The sequence below is a fragment of the Asparagus officinalis genome, chromosome 1 (genome assembly GCF_001876935.1).
Source record: "Asparagus officinalis chromosome 1, Aspof.V1, whole genome shotgun sequence".
Taxonomy (NCBI): Eukaryota; Viridiplantae; Streptophyta; class Magnoliopsida; order Asparagales; family Asparagaceae; genus Asparagus; species Asparagus officinalis.
The window spans coordinates 79,595,718-79,607,031 of record NC_033794.1 but is presented as its reverse complement, the minus strand read 5'-3'; the positions used below and the strand labels follow the sequence as shown (position 1 = coordinate 79,607,031).

The following is an 11,314-nucleotide window of genomic DNA, read 5'->3' as shown; positions in this document are numbered from 1 at the left end:
TTGACGGCTTCGGCCCAAAAATATTTTGCCAAATCAAATGAATTTAACATAGTGCGTGTCATCTCTTGTATGGTGCGATTTTTCATTCAACAACACCATTTTGTTGTGGTGTTCTAGGAGCGGAAAACATGTGAGTTATACCATGATGAGCACAAAAATCATAGAAAAATTCATTTTGAAATTCACCACCATGATCACTTCTAATTTTCACAACTTTCAAATCTTTTTCATTTTCAATTCGTTTGACATGATTAGAAAATTCTTCAAAACAATTATTTTTATTTGCAAGAAATATTGTCCATGTAAAACGAGAGAAATCATCAATAATCACAAAGACATAGTGTTTGCCTCCAAGAGAGGTAACACGCATAGGACCAAACAAATCAAGATGAAGTAATTACAAAGGTTTAGAAGTCGATACCTCATTGATGGATTTGAAAGAAGATTTTGTTTGTTTACCTTTGGCACAATCCTCACATATGGTATCTTTGATGAAGTGCAAGCTAGGTAACCCTTTTACAAGATTTCTCTTAGACAATTTTGATATCAATTCCATATTAGCATGTCCAAGTCTCTTGTGCCAAATCCAAGGGTTTTCATCAATTGCCGCAAGGCACTTTACATCTTAATTCACTAGTTCATTCATCTCAAAAATGTATACATTAGATTTACGATTAGCAATAAAAACGATTTTTCCATTCATACTAATGATGCATTTATCCGGTTTAAAGGAAATATCAAAACCGTTATCACTCAATTGGCTAATGCTAAGAAGATTATGATTTAAACCATTTACCAAATAAACATCTTCTATAACGGGTGAGGGTTTCTTACCAATAGAACCAACACCAATGATTTTACCTTTCTCACCACCGCCGAAGGAGACGTTACCTCCTTCAATTCTTGATAGGGTTGCAAATAACTCTTTGTTGCCCGTCATATGATGTGAGCAACCACTATCAAGGTACCACATCTCCTTACGTCGTTGCCATGATGTTCCCTACAAGAGATGAAGATGAAGATGTAGTAACTTTTGGTACCCAAATCTTGGGTCCTTGGTGGTTAGTAGTCTTGGTACCTTTGGGTACCCATATCATTCCATAAAAATCATGGTTGTCTTTAATCCTACAATGAGTAGAAATGTGTCCATGTTTCATACAATATGTGCACACAAAATTTCTCTTGTGTGTATGAGCATGAAATCTATGAAATCTATTTCTACCATGATGATTGTAATTTTCATAAGCATGAGTGGGTCTAATCCTACCACCCTCAATTTCTAATCTTTCAATGTTTGATCTTAATTGCTTATTCTCGAAATCGAGATCTCCTAGCAATTCATCTTTTAGTGCAAGAGAGGTTGTTAATTGTTCTATCTTTTTTTTTTGGTCAATGAAACTGAATTTATTCATATAACCATTTGGAAATTCTGGTACCGCAAAATAAAACTCAGAATTTGAGTTAACTACAAAAAGAATACAAGGCCTGTACACTGTACATGAATATCAGTCTAAAACTTGGTGGCCGAGATCCATAAACCCTATTTCATTGATAATAACCATTCTCTGTCTTCAGCAGCAACCTCACTGTTTAGAACTATGGTCATCACATCAATTTTGATCCTTTTGAGAAGAGGCTCAGCTTCCCTACCTCTCTGATTGAAGATTCTGCAATTTCGTTCAATCCAAATGTTGTATATTGAGGAGGTAAGAGCCAATCTTTTTACTTTATGCTTGAATCCTTTACTTCGCAAATTTGAGTTGAACCAATTCAGTAGATGGTTCCAATCACAGCTTCTCCACCTAAAGTTGAGCCAATCCATGATTCCATTCCATACATCCTTGGAATAGGAGCAATCAAAAAACAGGTGGCTTCTACTTTCAGGTTCGGATCCTGAACATAAACAGCACTGATTAGATTGTATTATACCTCTCCTCAGCAATTTGTCCTTGGTTAGGAGCCTATCTTGAGCAGCCAACCATGAGATGAAAGAATGTTTTGGGTAGTTAAAACCTCCCCATATGGTGATACTCCATGGAACTTTATATGCAGTGTTTGTAGCAGGGGAAAGAGCATGGTACAGGTCAGAAATTTTGATTTTTGAGCAGCTATGACAGGACCTGATAATGTTCTTAAGATTATCCAAACCACCACAGGAGGCTATAGCCTTATCTCTGGTTTTTAACAGTTGTTTCCATGTCCAGGAATCACCAACTTTCATTCCCACTTGCCATATATTCCTGGATTTTAGATAATTTCCATGAATCCATTTAATCCATAGGAGCTCTTTATTTGTGTGAATATCCCATATAATCTTTAGTTCTGCTGCCATATTCCAGATAATAGAAGAGAAAATTCCCAATCCTCCATACATTTTACTTGTACAAACTGTGTTCCATGAAACCAGAGAAGTTTTGGATGAATGATCATTTTCCCCCCAAAGGAATTTTCTGCTAAGCTCATCTATTTTGTGAAGAACTTTAATTGGTAAAATGTAGCTAGAGGTCCAGTATATTTGCATACCAAGTATCACACTCTTTATCACCTGTAATCTACCCGCATAGGATAGATTTCTAATTTTCAAGCAATTTTGGAATTGGCTTGAAATTTTGCTGAGAAGAGGATTGCAATCCATGTAGTTTAGCCTCTTACACACTAGGGGAACACCTAAGTATTTTATTGGCATTTTCCCTTCAGTGAACCCCAAATAATCTTGAATGTCTTTCTTCACAGACTCATTCACTCCACCATAGAAGATAGCACTCTTGCTAGGGTTAGCCTCCAACCCCGAGACTTGACTAAATTTGCTGACACACTGATGAAGTTTTTGGACAGAAGTGAGATCCCCTTTGCAGAATAATAGCAGATCATCAGCGAAAATTAGGTGAGAAATATTTAGCCTCTTGCACTTTGGATGAAATTTGAAATCAGAATCTAGCTTCAGGAGATCAAGACTTCTTGTGAGATATTCCATACCCAAAATAAACAAATATGGGGATAGAGGGTCTCCTTGTCGTAAGCCTCTTGCACCTTTAAAGTAGCCATGAAGGGAACCATTGAGAGAGATAGAGAATTTAGTAGATGATATGCATGTCATAATCCTGTTTGTCAGCATTTCTGGAAACCCCAGACCCTGAAGCATTTCTTTTATGAAATCCCAACTTATTGTATCAAATGCCTTTCTAATATCAATGTTGATCATAGTTCTTGGGGAGATATGCTTCCTGCTATATTGTTTTACCAGATCATGAGCTAGTAAGATATTATTTGTAATATACCTACCCTTAATGAAAGCACTTTGGGCTTCACTTATAAGATGCCCCATGACTGCTTGAATCCTGTTAGCTAGGATTTTAGATATGATTTTGTATAGAAAGTTGCAGCAGGATATTGGTCTAAAGTCAGAGGGTGTGCTTGGACATTGCTTCTTTGGGATAAGAGTGATAGCAGTAGAATTTATAGTCCCAAAGTCAGAGGGTGTGCTTGGACATTGCTTCTTTGGGATAAGAGTGATAGCAGTAGAATTTATAGTCCCAAGCAATTTACCTGAACTGAAGAATTCTTCAATAGCAAGAGTAACTTCATCTCCTATAATTGACCATGCATACTTGAAGAAAGATGCACCATAACCATCTGGACCAGGGGACTTGTTATCAGCCATGGAAAATACTACTTTTTTGATTTCTTCTTTAGTGACTGGAGCTGACAGATTTTTGACATGATTTTCAGTTAGACAGGGCCCATTCTGAATAATTCTAATGTCTGGAGAGGATGAAGGAACTGAAGTACCCATCAGATTCCTATAATAAGAAATGAACTCATTAATGATTTGCCCTCCCTCAGTAAGTCTTTCTCCCATGCTATTATTTAGTACAGATACTCTGTTCAGATGTCTATTGCTTTTAATGATGGAGTGAAAATAACTTGTACATCTATCCCCCTTTATGCTCCAATGGATCCTTGCTTTTTGCTGATAGAAGGATAGCTCACAATTTAATAGCTTATTATATTCAGATAGGCAATTCTTTTCTTGACTAATGAACATTTGATTGAAGGGATCCTCCTGTAGCTTTTTTTGAACATCTTCTAGTGTATACTTTGCTCTTTGGACTTTTTCACTGATGTTGCCAAAATGTTTTCTGTTCAAATCCTTAAGAGCACCTCTCAAAAGCTTAAGCTTTGTAACAACTGAAAACATAGTGTAGCCTTTTACCTTCAGTTGCCATATAGAGTTAACTGTGTGTAGATAGCTGATGTGCTTAGTCCACATATTAAAGAACTTAAAAGGTTTTTTCCCTTGCTTTTCCTCTTCATAAATTTTGATCAAAGCTGGGGAGTGATCTGAGGAGGTTGGCAGAAGATATTCCACATGACTAGAGTTATATTTGTCAATCCATGATTCATTTACAAGTGCCCTGTCAAGTCTGCACCAGATTCTAGAGTTTTGATCTTGTTTGTTGCTCCAGGTAAAGAAACAGCCCAGAGTTTTTAGGTGCAGGAGATTACTATTATCAATGAAAGAATTGAAATCATGAGTATCTGCATCAGTAAGAGCTATTCCTCCTATTTTTTCATCAGCATTGATCATTGTGTTGAAGTCCCCACAAAGAAGCCATGGGGTGTTTCCAGCTTTTTGATGCATTTGAAGGAGATCTGTCCATAGGATTTTCCTAGATTCCTGATGGTTGAGGCCATAGATTGAAGAGATAATGCAGTTTATCCTTCCATCTATAGAATTGACAGAACAAGTAATATGCTGAGAAGAAGTAAAGTCAACTTGGATATTCCATATATCAGGATCCCATAATATCAGAATTCTGGCCTTGTCTGTGTCTGTCACATTAGATATCCATTTCCAATTGATGGCAATTTTTTTTGTGATAGCTGGTAAATTTACCTTATTGATTTTTGTTTCAAGTAATGCAATGAAAGAGAGGTGATTCTGTACAATATGTTGCCTGACCAGATGTTGTTTAGGGGACTTGTTTAATCCCCTAATATTCCAAAAGGATAAATTCATATAGATTGTCCCCCCCATCCATTGTAGAGGGATCAAGATCACACATCATTCCAGCCAAAGGGGAGAATGAGTTCCTTTTCCCATTTGCTTTTTTCAGCCAAGGATTTCCAGTATGTGCATTAACTCCAGAATCAGACTGTAAAACGTGCACAACATGCACAGTGTCTTTTCCAGCTGAAAATTTTTCTATGTTCAGTGTATCATACATATCCTTTTGATTAATATGAACATTTTGCACAGAGTTTTCTCCATCTAAGGTATTCACTACGACCTTGACTGTTTCATCTTGATCAGGCTTCTGTTGATTTTGTAGAACAGGTTGTTGGGCACTGACAGTAACATTCTGAGCAGAAACATTTACTGCAGGAGCCTTTTTTGGAACCCATCTTTGTGTATTAATTTGCCTCTTGCAATTCTTTGTATCATGCCCAATCTGCTTGCATATTTCACACCATTTAGGCTTTAGCTCATAGTATACCAATTGCTTAATCAATTTTCCATTTGGCCCCTATATAAGAATATGGTCTGGGAGAGATGAAGGCATATTTATTTCAACAAGGACCCTTGCATAGGCTAATCTTTGCCTATTAGCTGTCAATTTATCTGTTGTGATTGGCTTGCCAATAACACTAGAAATTTTACTAAGACTTTTAGCATTCCACAGATTTAGTCTCAAACCTGGCAATTGGATCCATACAGGATATTTGTTTTCAAAACTCTTTTCAACATCTTCCTCATTAGACCATTGCTTAAGTAGGAGAGGTCTTGATCCAAAGAACCAAGGACCATTGTCCATGATTTCTTCCATTTCCTCTTTGCTATTGAATTTAAACAAGAACAAGCCAGATTTTAGAAGCAAGATTTCAGGATTAGCTACAGGAGTCCATACTTTCTTAACAAAACTCTCCATAGCTTTGAATTTGACACTGATTCCCAGGACTTGGCCAATAAGAGAGAAATCCCATATATGGATTCCTTCATTCCACTCTTCTTCCTCAAAAATAATTGTTTCTTTAGAAGTTGGTGGAACAAAATCCAATATCATACCATTACCAGCCTTTCTATTGTCAGCAAAGAGACTAGTCCAGCTTTTCTTTTCATTTTGATCCGGATTTAGAGGCGGAAATCCAGATTTTGAAGGATTTAAAGGGGGAAAATCACTATCAATCATGGATTTGCCTTCAACAGAATTCCTTAGGGATTTATTTCCATCAATTTTAGTCAAAGAAGAATTAACAATTGGATTAGAAATTAATTGCTCTGAACTTTTCTTGTTAGCTAAACCTGAAGACATAAGATGATCTTCAACCTCCAAGATTTCATCATCAGCCCAAGCAAAACTATTAGAGCTGCTACCTCCATTAGAATTAGAGATCAGAGACTTACTAGACTGATGAGATCTGATCGAAAGAGGAGTTGTCAGAAAACTAGGAACCTCCAGAGTATTTGCAGGCCTGGGAACATCAATAGATTCCTTTAGCTTTTCATTTCTTGATCTCAGCTGTGAATTCATCTGCATCACAGGAGAATTTGCAGAACTAAGCATCTCAATGGATTCTGGCATCTTTTCACCTCTTGATTCCAGCTTTTCATTTCTTGATCTCATCTGTGAACTCATCTGTTGAGAATTTTCACTTCTTGAAATCAACTGATGAGATCGGATACCTATCTGCTGTGATTTTGCTTGAGACTCAGTAACCTCAAGAGATCTTGCAGACTTGAGTATCTCCTCCATAGATTTCTTCAATTTTTCACCTCTTGGACCTGTTGATCCCATGATTTCAGAATCATAACCATCTTCATCTTCTTCAAAACTTGAACCCGATTGAGCCTCTGATGATTGCAAGCTCAAATCTGATGCTTTTAATCCAAAGCTAAAGATCTTCTTGCTGTTGTTTCTCTTTTTTCTTGCCATCAAAAACTTGGCGGGGGAGCACGTTAGCACGAAAAAATTCGCCAAAACTTGGCGGGGGAGCACGTTAGCACGAAAAAATTCGCCTGCTAACGTGCACCATGGATAACCGCCCTTATTTTTGAAAAAGATTATATCCTTGTTCTATCTTGATATCACAAGAAGCATGCAATTTTTTAAAAGAAGAGTATTCTTTTAACATTCTCTTAAATTCAAAGTTTAATTCTTCTAGAACCGTAGCTATGTCACATTGCATGTAGAAAGATTCACTTTCGGTCTTGGATATTACCTCTTGTTCATGGGCCATGAAACAAATTTTGGGATCATGAAGAGCAAGTTTGGCTCCTTCTTCATTACTATCCGAATCACTTGGTTCGGATTCTTCCCATCCGGCATACATCACCTTCTTCTTCTTGTACTTCATGTACTTCTCCTTGAGCTTGGGGCAATCCTTAGCGATGTGGCCCGGTTCATTGCATTCGAAATATTTTCCTACACGTGAAGAAAATTTGTTGTTAGATCGAGGGTTAAATTTCTTATTCATTTTTATGAGTCTAGAGATTCTTTTAGAGAGATGAGCCACTTCTCTAGAAAAATCCACTTCACTATCCGATGACGGAGAGGAGTAATCACTAGCTCCTTTGAGAGCTATGGTCTTCAATTTTGGTGATGGGTCCTCAACTTCCCGTAAGGGCACTTCCTCCTTCTCCTTCCCCTTGAGCTTCTTCTCATGGACCTTGAGCTTTCCGATGAGGCCATCGAGGGGTAAAGTGGTAAGGTCATGAGCTTCTTCTATCGCCGTCGCCTTGGGTTCCCACATTGGAGTCAATGAACGAAGAATCTTGTAGTTTATTTCTTGAATAGTCAACTTCTTGTCAAGACCATGCAATTCATTGATAATGTTAGTGAAGCGAGAAAACATAGCATCAATAGATTCATTTGGAAGCATTTGAAATAACTCATATTCATGCATAAGTCCACTAATCTTGGATTCCTTAACTTATGGGGTTCCTTCGTGTGTAATACACAATTTCACCCATATTTCGTATGCGGTTGCACACGTGGAAACCCTATTATATTCGTTGGGGGAAAGACTACAGATTAAGGCATTCATAGCCTTAGCATTGAGATTGGCTTGGTGCCTTTCTTCATCGGTCATGTTCCCGACTTTGGACTTCTCTACATATTTCTTTTCTATGAGCTCTAGGATGTCTAGATCAATGCAACGAAGATAAATTCTCATCCTAGCCTTCTAATAAGCAAAGTTACTCCTGGTGAAGAGTGGTGGTCTAGTAGTGGATTGTCCTTCTAATATATGCACATTCATTGAAGCCTCCATAAGATCTTTTCTCTAAGGTGATTAAACCAAAAACTAATATATAGACTATGCTCTGATACCAATTGTTGGATCCTAGAGGGAGGGTGATTAGGGTCAATAGGCTATAATTATGCAATAAAATTAAGACAAGCAAACCACAGTATACCAAAGCAATCAAAATAGAGGAGATAGGGTTAGGAATCGTTATCCTGTGACGCGCGATATGTTAACGAGGTTTGGTCCGCTGACCTACGTCCCCGCTCCCACTCTCGAGGAGAAATCCACTACACAGCCCGGTTTGGAAGCCGGAACTTCGTCTACACAACGATCCGCTCACGATCTCACACTACACAGTTGATCTCACTAGATCACTCCCACACAATTGATCTACACAAGATCACACTCACAAGATAGTAGAAATGGTGTAAGACTCTCTCTTTACAACGTCCCTATGGCAAAGAGGAAGAGCACACTGAAGCTGGGAAGTAAACACACAAAAACACAGAAAGAACAGTTTGAAAATTTTGCTCAGTAAAAACAAACGTCTCTGGTTTTTGCAAAAGCTAGGACACTGAGGAAGAAGAAGAGGTTGAGTTTAAATAGGAGAAAAACAGCTGTTTAAACCCATCCCTTAATCCCCCAAAATCTGGAAGCAAAACGTAGCTGAGATCTGTATTGAGCGGTGCCGAAAGAAAGGACACAGTTACCATTTGAAAAACTTGGCGGTCGACCGACGAAATTTCCGGTCGACCGCTATCCAGATCCGAAACTGAGAATCACAATGCTTGAGTCTTGATATAGCTTGAATTTGATGAAGCTTCTATTTGAATTTGTTGTTCTTGAAATAATGTTGCTTCATCACTATGCCCCCTCCTCCTTTGGATATCATCGTTGTAGCGCATATTCCATCCAATCCTTCATTTGTGGTACTAACAAGCTTGATATATAAATTCACTATATTTGTACTTAATAAGCCATTAGTACCGATAATGGTGGTTGTAAAACATCATCAAAACATAAGGGCTAACAAGGTGATCCTCCCTGGAGTGACTGCCTCTGGGGCTAGAGCTGCTCAGTTCACTCCTTCTGCGGTATCGGGGGTGGCTCCGGCGACTTCGAAGGACACTCCTCCTCCGTCTGGTTTGGGGCCACAGGCGGGGGTTTCAACGACTCCTACGCCCGCACTAGGAGGTAATCTTTTAGTGCGGTACTCTTGGGTACAAAGTCGGATCTGCATCTTCTGACATTTGTGTCGAATTTGTGCAGGTACAGCTGAGAGAGTGATCTCCATTCCTTCTGACGAGGAGGGGGGACTGGAGATGGAGAAGAGCTTGGTGGTTCAGGTAAGCGTAGGCTTTAGAGTTGTTGATCCTTCTGTGCCGAAGGGGCATTTGTCAATCTTTTCTTTGCATCCGCAGTCGACCCTTCCCATGAAGCTACTGGCACAGAGGATCCTCCTTCTTGGGAGGGTCATTCGGCTGGAGAAATGGGTGAATCAGAGGCGGATGATGACGTCTCGATTCATGAGGCGCTATTGAGCGAGGAAGAGGTGTCGGCTCCTGAAGACATGTCTGGCCGACAAGGGGGAGTCCCCGCTCTTGGGTAAGCATTGGTTGAGGGTGGACCCCCAGCGCAGGAGTCTCCGATCCGAGGGGAGACGTCCGCTGCCCCTATGTCTATGGTGGCTGTTGGTGCCGCGGCCCACTACCTTGATGGCCGTCGGCAGTACGTCAGCCTTGGCCGGCCCTTATCGCTAGTCTGACTACCCCTACTTCTTGTGCGACCTCATCCGTGGGAGAAGAGGCTATCCTCTCTCCCTTGGAACATTTGCATAAAAGGAAGGTGGCCCAAACCCTGGCTAACTTTCAAGACACAAGTTTGTGTTAGAAGAGAGCTGCCCCTTCGAGGAGTTCAAGGAGGACCTGGATCACGACATAGTCTTCCTAGTCAAGAAGCTCGGCGCCACTGCGGCTAAACCGTACTTCTAGCGTTCGAAAGAGGAGGAGGAGGCCATCCGACAGTTGCTTGCCCTTCGCGCGAAAAGTTCCAAAATTGTTGATCTCGCGTCCGGTGAAGTTCGAGCAGCGGTGGAAGAGCGCGACCGACGATTGAACGAGACCATGTCGTTGGAGGCAAGACTGTTAGCAGAGTTGAAGTAGGTCAAGGCCGAGGATGAACGAGTGACCTACGAACAATAGAAGGCCGATAACCGCCTTTCTTGCCTGTCTTCTGAGATAGCGAAGCTGAAGCAAGTCATAGCTGATGCGCAAGCCTCTCTAGCCACTCAAGAGAAGGCTCGTGAATAGTTGGCAAAGGAGTTGGAGGGTATTGAATCCCGCCGACAATTGGTCGCTGGCTCCGTTGAAGAGAAGGACCGAGCACTTAAGCAGGCCAGTGATACCATTAAAGACTTGGTCTCGCGTACTGGGGAAGATTTTCGCCGAGAGATCCTAAGGAGTCTTGAGCTTTGTTATGCCAGGGAGATTCGTGAGGCGGAGTTACGGCTGAGAGCTCTGTAATTTGCCATTTATTCCCCGTTGTACTAGGATTTCTCTTTATGAATGAAATTATCCTTTTGTTCTTGGACACTATCACTTGCGTGTGTGCTCCATTTTTTTTTTTTTTTTGCATTAGTTTTCCTTTTTTTTTTTTTTTTTGCATTAGTCATAGTTCGGCCGTAAGAGAGCCTTAGCTACCGAGGGATGCTTGTCGGCGAGCTTCTGCTGTAAGTTTATTTCGTCTGCAGGCGAATTTCGTCCGCAGGCGGATTTGTAGGAGTCCAAACGATGAATCTGGTCCTGAGCGGGTTCCGCTTTCAGTGGGTCACGTGCTAATCCATGCGCACGTTCGGTTAATAGGATGTGGGTTAGTCGTTTCGCATTAAATATGGCGTAGTGGGCCTCTTCATTTTCCACGTCCGATTTGGGCCGTTGGTCGAAGATCGTGTCCAGAAACTGCCAGATCTTGGTCGTTCACACGAACTCTGAGTTGTTCGGCTTTACTCTCGACTGTTTAACCCTGAACGGTCCAATCAAGCTATATCTAACTACCTTGGGTTAGGGCA

At 40.3% G+C, this 11,314-nt stretch overlaps 1 protein-coding gene across 1 annotated transcript; it reads right to left on the bottom strand.

Moving 5' to 3' along the window:
* Window positions 1,541–6,935, bottom strand: LOC109836348. The gene is made up of 3 exons (XM_020404226.1): window positions 5,583–6,935; window positions 5,065–5,528; window positions 1,541–4,994 (listed from the first exon to the last, which is right to left on the bottom strand). Exons 1-3 carry the CDS (start codon window positions 6,933–6,935, stop codon window positions 1,541–1,543), a joined length of 5,271 nt encoding a protein of 1,756 aa, XP_020259815.1.

Bases quoted from the DNA above. Each gene is read 5' to 3' on its own strand.
- LOC109836348 (XM_020404226.1), bottom strand. From the start codon at position 6,935: ATGGCAAGAAAAAAGAGAAACAACAGCAAGAAGATCTTTAGCTTTGGA. The intron at 5,529-5,582 runs GTCCTTGTTGAA...ATTCTTATATAG, and splicing joins AAAGATTAGCCTATGCAAGG to GGGCCAAATGGAAAATTGAT. The intron at 4,995-5,064 runs GTGTGATCTTGA...TTGGAATATTAG, and splicing joins TCCCCTTTGGCTGGAATGAT to GGGATTAAACAAGTCCCCTA.